Genomic DNA, 10,847 nt, shown 5'->3' on the forward strand with positions numbered 1-10,847 from the left:
GTGGAAGCACAGTTAGGCCACCGTCGTGCACCAAGATTCTAAGTGATCCAAATTCATTTGCCTAAGGAGCCATATTTTTTAAAGGAAAATTAAACACAGGAGAGCATTTCTTGACACAAAAAGCACAAGCCATCAGAAAACTTGCCTATTTCAAAATAAAAAGTGAAAAACAATGACCAAAAACACCGTAAAAGTTAACGACAAGGTGAGAGAGTAGAAAGACATTGCGACATATATAACAAGGATTCATGTTGAGAATATACATCCAGTTGAAAATTGGGCAAAGGGTATAAACAGGCAGTTCACAGAAGAGGAGACCTGAAGAGCAAAAAGAAATGTTCAGGCTTCCCTGGTGGCACAATGGTTAATAATCTGCCTGCCAATGCAAGGGACATGGGTTCGAGCCCTGGCCCGGGAAGATCCCACATGCCACGGAGCAACTAAGCCCGTGCGCCACAACTACTGAAGCCCACGCACCTAGAGCCTGTGCTCCACGACAAGAGAAGCCACCACAATGAGAAGCCCGCGCACCGCAATAAAGAGTAGCCACCGCTCGCCGCAACTAGAGGTAGCCCGTGCACAGCAATGAAGACCCAACACAGCCAAAAATAAAATAAATTTTAAAAAAAGGAATTATGTTCAACTTTACTGGAAAATAAGGAAATGTGAAATACAACCACAGATAATACCATTTCAGACCAGACTGGCAAATACGATTAAAAGAGGTGACACCAGGAAAGAGGTGAATCTGGCACATCTTACACATTGCTGGAGGGATGTCAAACTAATAAAAGCCACTATAGACAGCAATTTGGCAGGTACTGAGAAAGCTGAAAATGCATGTAGCCCGTGACCCCAAATTCCATTTCTAAGGATCTACTTGAGAGAAACTTGTATGTGTACACAGGGAGACATGTACAACAGCAGCCTGATGAGGGATACCAGAAAATTAAGAAATAACCAAATGTCCGTAAGTAGAATAGTTAGATGATGGCACGTGCATGCAGTGAGATCTCATGTAGCAGTTAAAATGAGTAAACCGGATGCAGAAGCTACCTGTATCCACTGAGTAAATCTTCAAAAAACACTGCTGAGTGAAAGAAACAAGTTTGCAAAATAATATGCACTGTTTGATACATTTTAAAAAATTAATGCCCTATATCGTAAAATTATACTACTTCATGAAAGGGGTTGCCTCTGGGTAGAAAGGGAGGAGAGAGAACGAGACTACACCTCCTTATTACCTGCGTCTGGGGCAGATTGCGCTCCTGCCTCTGTCCCATGCCGCTGTTGTGGAATATTTATAGAAGGGAATGCTGGAATTACTATATAAAAATGAACGAATTTTTACAGTATGCACCATAGGTGAATCTCACTAAAATAATACTGATTAAAAAAAGCCAGACAGGGCTTCCCTGGTGGCGCAGTGGTTAAGAATCCGCCTGCCAATGCAGGGGACATGGGTTCGAGCCCTGGTCCGGGAAGATCCCATGTGCCGCGGAGCAATGAAGCCAGTGCGCCACAACTACTGAGCCTGCGCTCCAGCACCCGCATGCCACAACTACTGAAGTCCGCGCACCTAGAGCCCATGCTCCGCAACAAGAGAAGCCACCGCAATGAGAAGCCTGCGCACTGCAACGAAGAGTAGCCCCCGCTCGCTGCAACTAGAGAAAGCCCGCGCGCAGCAACGAAGACCCAACAAAGCCAAAAAAAAAAAAAAAGCCAGACATAAAAAGATAAACACTGGGGACTTCCCTGGTGGTCCAGTGGTTAAGAATCCACCTTCCAATGCAGGGGACGCAGGGTTCGATCCCTGGTCAGGGAACTAAGATCCCACATGCCTCGGGGCAACTAAGCCCGCATGCCGCAACTACTGAGCACTCGCGGGCCGCAACTAGACGGAAGACCACGTGCTGCAACGAAGATCCCGTGTGCCGCAACAAAGACCCGACACAGCCAAATAAATAAACAGATATAGGGGGTAAAAAGAAGGATGCACACTGTGCAATACTGTTGATAGAACTTGCTGAGTGAAATAAAGCACATGCAGAAGTCTGTGTGTGAGGGCTTCCCTGGCGGTCCAGTGGTTAAGACTCCGCGTTCCCAATACAGGGGGCCTAGGTTCGATCCCTGGTCAGGGAACTAGATCCCACATGCCGAAACTAGGACCCGGCGCAGCCAAATAAATGTTAATAAAAAGTCTGTGTGTGGTGTGACACTATTTCTTGTTTGTTTTTTGTTTTTAAAGCCAAAAAACAGTAATGAAAGCTGCATTTCCACCAGAAACACAGATCTAAAGTATCATAGGATCTGAAAAATCATAGCATACATTGCTATGGTCTAGATGAACTATTTCATTTTTTAAAAAAATGCACATGTCCCCAGGAAGATAAGTATTTAGGTATTCTTTGCAGCACTGTATAACAAAAAATTGGACGCAACCTAAACGTCTAAGATGAGTGAGTGAGTTGATACACGTACACAGTGGAATACCGTACAAGTCAACATGAAAGAATATACCTAAGAAGAATCAATTTAGGTAGTTCCCTGATGTTGAGTGAAAAAAAACAAATTTACAGAAGAATTTATGTACAGTGCTAAACAATGTATGTAAGTGTATTATAAGCACAAAACAGGGCAGAGTTAACTGTTCTTGAGCACCTACTATGTGCCAGGTGCCTACCTTAACCCCCAGAGCAACCCTGTGAGCTAGTTACTGATACTCTGTCTTTTCACAGAGTAGGAAACTGAGGCTCGGTGAGGTGCAGCCCTGCCCAGGGACACAGCCGGAGGAAGCCTAGGTCTGGGACCCACTGGCCAGCCCCTTGAGGCCCCTCCCTGCTCGGCCGGTCCAGGGACTCGGGTCTCAGGCCTGGGCCAGGATTCTGAGCAAGAAGCCCTGCAACTTCAGCCGCTGCTCCTGCCGTGCCCGCCCCTCACTCACCTCACAATGCCTCCCATTCAGCCCTGTCCCCGCTGCCAGGTCTGCGGGCTGGGAGGGGGGCTCCCGCTGGCGTCCAGGCAGGGACCGTTGGCAGCCTTCCCCTGTGCTGCATTTCCAGGCTGGACTGGCCGTGCGATCGACATGGCGGGGTGAGTCTTTGGGCCCTGCGGTGGCAAGGTGGGTTAGAGAAGCTGAGTGCCTACAGGCAAACCCCTGCCCCTCTCTGGGCCTCTCAGGGGCTGGGGGACAGGGGCTCTGGGATCTCCCAGGGCAGAGATTCTCCAAGGGTCTCTCTGAAATGGGTTCCGAGGAAGACGGTGAACGTGGCCGCTCCCAGGAGCTCCCCTGGGCTAGTCCTCCAGGAGCCTGTCTGAGCGCTAGGCAGGCCTGAGGCCTGGACGCTTGTCCTTCAGGGATCTGTCCCCACACCCCCGACCTGCCCTGAGCCTCAGCCTCACTACAGCTCTACAGGATGCCACCAGCCCCAAGGCCGGGCTGGACCCTGGGACCCCAAGGAAACTGAAAACCGCATGGTGACAGCCAACCCAGTGAGTGGAAACACGGGAGGCTCAGGGTGGGAGTCAGCCCAGGGATCAGGAAGGGTTGCTCAGAGAGCTGAGGACAGAGGGAAAAGCTGGTGAGGCAGAGAGGAGGGAGCTGCTTTACGTGCTGATGGTGGGGGAGCCCGGGGTGCCACTGAAGGGTCTGAGCGGGTACCAGTTGGGGAATCAGGAGTCAGGATTTCCCAGCAAAGGCAGTGAGGAGAGGCTGGAGGGTTTTCAGCCGGGGGTGTCAGGGCCCGTCTGTATCTTGGAAAGTTCCCTTTGGTCGGTTCCCTTTGAGCGGAAGTGGGGAAGCCAGGAGTGCCACCGTGGCGCGGGCCTCCCTGTGGAGAGGCAGGCGGTAGTTGTGAGGTAAAGGGGTCCAGCTGGGTATTGGGTAGATGGGGAGTGGATGGACAGACAGGAAAGTGGACAGACCTTGCCCAAAGCACAGCCCCAAGGCCATACCCGCAGTTCCCCCCATCCCAGGCCAGGCCAGCGGGGTGGCACTAAGATGAAGAGAGGACAACAGACGAATAAACAGGAGAGAAGTTGGAGCCCCTTGCTTGCCTGTCAGAGTGGCTCTGACCAGCCATTAAGGCTCCTCAGGGCTTTCGGATGCCACGACACCTGGTCTCCCAAGTCGTGCCAGCCCTGGGTCCTCCCCTCCGGCTGCCAGGCTGTCTTCTCGAGGTGGGTGCCATTACGCTCCCTGCCACCACGGTGCTGATGCCACTTCCGTCTGAGGAACGGCTGATTCTCTCTCCACCGCCAACCTCACCCTGGGAGGACACAACTCCCCCTGGACCCGGGGGCTTCTGCACAGCCTGGGCACACCTCTGAACTGCATTCGGCAAGGCCTCACTGAGCCACTGGCAGACAATCAAAGGGACTTGCCAGGTTGCCTTTCTGAGCCTGTTTCCTCTGGTATAAAACAGGGATAACAATGCAATCTATGCTCTGGGGAGGGGTTGGAGGCTCAGGGTAATGACAGCTTCCCTGGGGCCAAAGGAGGAAGACATCTGAGGGGCTCTGGGACAAGAGCTGGGGCTCAGTGAGTGGACAGTGTGGGACACTTGCTCCTGTGAACACCTGACCCTTCTTCTCTCTGCCAGGCCCCAGAGTGTCTCCGTGGTGCTGCTGCTTCCTCTGCTGCTGCCACTGGGGCCAACGTGGCATGCAGCTGCCCAGCGCTGCCCACAGACCTGCGTCTGCGACAATTCCAGGCGGCATGTGGCCTGCCGGCACCAGAACCTCACCGAGGTGCCAAATGCCATCCCTGAGGTCAGCAGGGCAAGATGGGGTGGTGGGGGTGACAGCAGGAGGAGCCCGGGCTGGCACCAGTGGATCTGCCATTGCCGGGCTGGGAGGCCTTGGCAAGTCACTTTTCCTCTCTGAGCCTCAGTCTTCACATCTGTAAAATGGGAATGATAATAACCAACAACAGGGAGACAATCTATTTAAAATGCTATGCAATTGGAACAAGTTAGGTGACCTATATAGATACAGCATTGAGTTAATTACAGGCCCTGTGGGCAGAGAACTAGGGATATACTGGACTAAGGTATGGTCTCTGTCCTATGGAGTCAAGAGCTAGAGGAAAAGAGTGAAAATAAAGGGGCAGTGACAATTCAATGTGAAAAGTGCTAGACTAGGGGATACCCAGGTGGCTGGGGAGGAAGGCTTCCAGGAGGAGGTGTCAGGGAGCAGGATGAAGAGAATGAAGGAAACTTGAGGGGGAAGAGTGTTCCAGGTGAGGGAACAGCACGTGCAAAGGCCAGGGTAAGCAAGGGGCACAGGCCGTGGTCCTGGTGCCGCTCAGCCTCCCCTACCTCTCCCTGCTCAGCTGACCCAGCGGCTGGACCTCCAGGGCAACATGCTGAAGCTGATCCCCGCAGCTGCCTTCCGGGACCTGCCTTACCTGACACACCTGGACCTGCGGCACTGCCAGGTGGAGCTGGTGGCCGAGGGTGCCTTCCGAGGCCTGGGCCGCCTGCTCCTCCTCAACCTGGCCTCCAACCGCCTGAACGCGCTGCCCCAGGAGGCGCTGGACGGGCTAGGCTCGCTGCGGCGGCTGGAGCTGGAGGGGAACCTGCTGGAGGAGCTGCGGCCGGGGACGTTCGGGGCGCTGGGCGCGCTGGCCACGCTGAATCTGGCCCACAACGCCCTCGTCTACCTGCCCGCCATGGCCTTCCAGGGGCTGGTGCGCGCCCGCTGGCTGCAGCTGTCCCATAACGCGCTCAGCGTGCTGGCCCCCGAGGCCCTGGCCGGCCTGCCCGCCCTGCGCCGCCTCAGCCTGCACCACAATGAGCTGCAGTCCCTGCCCGGGGCGACCTTGTCCCAGGCCCGCGGCCTGGCCCGCCTCGAGCTGGGCCACAACCCCTTCACCTACACGGGCGAGGAGGACGGGCTGGTGCTGCCCGGCCTGCGGGAGTTGAGGCTGGACCACGGGGCCCTGCAGGCCCTGGACCCCAGGGCCTTTGCCCACTGCCCCCGCCTGCACACCCTGGACCTCCGTGGGAACCAGCTGGATGCCCTGCAGCCGCTGCAGGGCCCGGGTCAGCTGCGCCGGCTGCGGCTGCAGGGGAACCCGCTGCGGTGCGACTGCCGGGCTCGGCCCCTGCTCCAGTGGCTGGCGCGTGCGCGCGTGCGCTCGGACGGCGCGTGCGGGGAGCCGCGGCGCCTGCGCGGCGAGGCCCTGGACGCCCTGCGGCCCTCGGACCTGCGCTGCCCCGGAGCCGGGGCGGAGGAGGAAGAGGAGGAGGTGGCGGCCGCGCGGCCCCGTGTCCCTGCCGGCACCTCCAAGGAGAAGGCTGGGGCGGCCGGGCCCTGCCCTCGCGCCTGCGTGTGCGCCCCTGAGTTCCGGCACAGCGGCTGTGAGGGCCGCGGCCTGCAGGTCGTGCCCCGCGGCTTCCCCAACGACACCCAGCTCCTGGACCTGAGGCAGAACCACTTCCCCTTGGTGCCCCGAGAGGCCTTCCCGGGCCTGGGCCAGCTGGTGTCGCTGCACCTGCAGCACTGCGGCATCACAGAGCTGGAAGCAGGCGCCCTGGCGGGGCTGGGCAGCCTGCTCTACCTCTACCTCTCGGACAACACGCTCTCCAGCCTCAGCGCTGCCTCCCTCGAAGGGGCGCCCTGCCTGGGCTACCTGTACCTGGAGCGCAACCGCTTCCTGCAGGTGCCAGGGGCCGCCCTGCGCGCCCTGCCCAGCCTCTTCTCCCTGCACTTGCAGGACAACGCTCTGGACCGCCTGGCACTGGGGGACCTGGCAGGCATGCGGGCCTTGCGCTGGCTCCACCTGAGTGGGAACCGCATCACCCAAGTGTCCCCCGGGGCACTGGGCCCCGCTCAGGAGCTGGAGAAGCTGCACCTGGATAGGAACCAGCTGCGAGAGGTGCCCACTGCGGCCCTGGAGGGGCTGCCTGCCCTCCTGGAGCTGCAGCTCTCGGGGAACCCGCTCAGGGCCCTGCAAGATGGGGCCTTCTGGCCCGTGAGCCGCTCGCTGCAACACCTTTTCCTGAACAGCAGTGGCCTGGAGCAGGTGGGCACAGGGGGAACAGGGGTGAGGGGAGGCAGCACGAGGGTCTACGCAGCTTGCGTTCACTCAACCAACACTGCCGCCCCTGCAGTGCCAGGCCCGAGGCCGGGCGTGGGGTCCCTGAGATGAGCCCGACCCTGCACCTGCCCCAGGGAGCTCAGGTGTGGGCCACAGACCAGGAGGAATGCTGTGCCACACGGAGGGGCTTGGCAGGGAGGGCACTGCCGAGGCGTGGAGGAGAGAGGAACGTGGATCCGTGGGGTTGCCTACTGTTGCATACTTTGTGGGCAGAGCTTTGCCAATATGTGGGGGTCCAGGCATAGCAGAAAAACCATGGACTGGGGGTCTGTGTGAGTTGCAAAGGGCACGTGCTTTGGCAAAACCTGGGTTTCCACCCCAGCACTGCCCTTCCTGCCCATCTTGGGCTCTCTACTCCCCTTCTGCACGGGGAGCATAAGGCTCCCTCCCAGGCCTGGGGGTGGGACAGGCCTGGCAGGAGCTCACACCAGGGCCTGGCACCTTCTTGCAGATTTCTCCGGGGGCTTTCTTGGGCCTGGGGCCTCGGCTCCAGAGCCTACATCTGCAAAAGAATCAGCTGCAGGCCCTGCCCGCCCTGCCTGGTCTCAGCCAGCTTGAGCTCATCGACCTCAGTGGCAATCCCTTCCACTGTGACTGCCAGCTGCTCCCACTTCACAGGTAAGCACCCCCAACTGAAGGCCCCAGCTGGGGACCCAGCAGCTGCTCTCAGTCAAGCCCTGGTGCCATCTGAGCTCCTTTGGCGGGCGAGGATCCTTCCAGGGCCAGCTACCCTTCCTGGGGGAGCCAGACATCCACGGGGCTTGGGCGGGCTTCTCTGAGCCCCTGTTCCCTCACCTATAAAGTGGGAATGAAATCTGCCCAGCCTAGTGGGGTGGGACCTAGTAAATGTGTGAGAGCACTTTACGTCATTGCCTAAGAAAGCAACAAGAACCGTGGAGTCTGGTGACGTGGGCTCAAATCCACCCCTGTGACTGACCTTTGAGCCATGTGGCCTCTCTGTGCCGGCCCCTCATCTGGAAAGGGGATGATAGCGATTGCGTCCACCTCCTGGTGGTGGTCGTAAGAATTACATTAAATTAGATAGCTTATCTAGATTGAACAGCGTCTGGGTCTTCAGCCCTCTGGAACTCTTTATTACTGGCCCCCTGTTACAGGGAGGGGATTGAAGGTTGAAATGACTTGCTCAGGGTCACATAATTGGTGAGTGGTCGAGTCCCACTGCCCCCACATCACTGAGGACCTCTTCGCTCTCCTCAGGAAAGCTCAGCACAGCAGCTTCCCCAAACCCCCTTTTCTCCTCAGGTGGCTCACTGGGCTGAACCTGCACGTGGGGGCCGCCTGTGCCGCCCCTCCCAGTGCCCGTGGTCAGAGCGTGAAGGCTGCAGCTGCTGTCTTTGAAGCCTGCCCGGGCTGGGCTGCCGGGAAGGCCAAGCGGACACCGGCCCCCAGGCCTAGTGCCCAGAGGACCCCCATGAAGGGAAGACGGCAGGGAGCAAACAAGGTTGGTTGGGGGCAGGTGCAGGGAGGCCTCGCTGGGTGGGTCAGGTTTTAAAGCCCCTGGGGTAGCAGGGATCTGACTTGTCTTGGTCCCAATTTCATGAGGTTCTAGATCTGGGTAATGACCCTGTTGCTTCCATTAAAAAATGTCTATCCCCCTCTCCTTACCTCCTCCACCTCTGGGCTAAGCCCAGAGTGGGTTTGTAAGGAAATGACTGTTTCATCCCATGGGACAATGGCCTTCCCGATTAAGCTGCAGCATCCCAGGACCCTAGGTATCCATGAGAACCCCACCGTGACTGTTACTGCTGGATTGCCATTGATTCAGCCTGTCCCCACCTGATCTTGGGGGCCTCGCTCATCCCTGGGGCGGGAAGAGCAGGAGTGCAGGTGTGTGGTTGGTGCCACGGGTCGGACTCCATCACCCCCTTGACGTTACGTTTGCTGTCCGGACAAACCCATTCACACTGGAACGCTCAGTTGTAGCAAAATCTCGCAGCTCATCAGAGAAGAGTGGGCAGGACACGGGCACCCCTCCACGTGGCGACCCATGCTGGGTGGTGAGGGGATGTAGACCTTAGAGGAAAGCCGTGACCAGAACAGGGTGGGCTCTGGGAAGGAGGGGAGAGGGCTCTGCCTGCTTCTGGACCTGCAGCTTGAAGAGTTGGGGCACCTAGGGACCATCAGATGGTGTTTGTATTAGTTCCCTAGGGCTGCAGTACCACAAACTACCACAAGCTGGGTGGCTCAGAACCACAGAAATGTATTGTCTCACTGATGTGGAGGTTAGAAGCCTGGAATCAGAGTGCTGGCGGGGCTGTGCTTCCTCTGAGGCCTCGAGGCGAGGGTCCTTCCGTGCCCCGTCCAGCCTCCGCGGGCCCCAGGTGTTCCTTGGCTGTGGCAGCACAAGCCCCGTCCCTGCCTCCACCGTCACATGTCTTCCCGTGTCTCTGCACATCGTCTTCCTGCTGGATGTGTCCAAATTCCCCCTTTTTATGAGGACACGAGTCATTAGATCAGGGCCCACCCTAATGACCTCATTTTAACTGGATCACCTCTGTGAAGACCCTATTTCGAAATAAGGCCTTATTCTGAGGTGTATCTTTTTCGTGGGGACTTAATTCAACCCGAAACAGTGTTCGTTGTGGAGGTCGGCTGGGAGTGAGGAAGAACCCCTAAAAAGACCTCAGGCTGAAGGTGAGCATTCGGCCTTAGAAGCGAGACCTGGAACCAGGGTCGATGACGGCGGCCATACTTGGTGAACACTGGGGCGGCGCTTTCTGCCGGGAGTTGTGAACAGCACCGGTGTGGATGCTGAGCTTGACTCGGGAGCAGCAGCCCCGACGGGTTCACCTCCAGGTCTGGACTCTCATTAAAAGACCCGCACGCCAATCCCACATTTTGTAGCTGCGACAGGAATGGGGCCACGCGGGCCACCCCATGCAACCACCCTTTCTGACACGGAGATACGCCACCAAACAGGCTTTTTGTTTTTACTTTGTTGAAAGTGGCAGCTTCCTCCCAGGAATACCAAGACATCGAAGGAGGATAAGGGGCCTGAGCCCCGGCAGGGTGTTCTGGGCTGGGGGACTTGCCTGGCCGAAGGCACCTGGCAGACGAGCCTGGGCTTGCTCCTACTGCTGTCATTTAACAGTTGTCAAGCCACCAAGTTACTGAACTTTAACGAGTCCTCTGTCTCTTATGCGTAAAATGAGTCAGCGTGTCCTCACGGGATTACTGTGAAGATGAAGCGAGCCGTGTGAATGCCTGTACACTAGCGCCTGTCATATGAGGCTATCACAAATGGTAGTGCCCTTGCTTCCCGTCCCTCAAGCAGAGCTGAGGATCCAGATGGGGATGATAGTAAAGGGAGGTGTTTGCACGTGGCCCAATCTGCACCAGGGAGCTGCTGCAGGCTGTCAAGCAGTGGGAGCAGGGAGTGGAAGTGGTTCTGTTCTTTAGGATATTTCCCAGCCATCAGGTGGCCCCGCTGCTGTGAGACTTCGAGACCTGGTTCCATCCAAGGGCAATCGAGGAACAAGGTTCATTCTGTGCCTTAAGCTATTATGTCCCAGTGGTCAACACTTCCATCTGTAACAAATTAACCTCTAGGTCCCAGCAACACGCTATGTACACTTTATCACATACTTGGGCTTTCTGGAACCTGTGGTTTTGGGAGGGGAATGGCTGAAACATAAATAAGGAGAATATAGCATGTTGTTGCTATGGAGATGGGGAGCTCCGGAGATGACAGATGACACTTGTGTTCTGCACTCTTCATGTGTGA

At 57.0% G+C, this 10,847-nt stretch overlaps 1 protein-coding gene across 1 annotated transcript; it reads left to right on the forward strand.

The window, feature by feature from the left end:
- The first annotated feature begins 3,085 nt into the window (after positions 1–3,085).
- On the forward strand, positions 3,086–10,046 carry CHADL (chondroadherin like). Its single transcript, XM_032645426.1, has 5 exons — positions 3,086–3,093; positions 4,542–4,770; positions 5,333–7,027; positions 7,554–7,720; positions 8,366–10,046. Exons 1-5 carry the CDS (start codon positions 3,086–3,088, stop codon positions 8,613–8,615), a joined length of 2,349 nt encoding a protein of 782 aa, XP_032501317.1. The 3' UTR covers positions 8,616–10,046.
- Positions 10,047–10,847: the final 801 nt, after the last annotated feature.

Source organism: Phocoena sinus, chromosome 10 (assembly GCF_008692025.1).
Source record: "Phocoena sinus isolate mPhoSin1 chromosome 10, mPhoSin1.pri, whole genome shotgun sequence".
Taxonomy (NCBI): Eukaryota; Metazoa; Chordata; class Mammalia; order Artiodactyla; family Phocoenidae; genus Phocoena; species Phocoena sinus.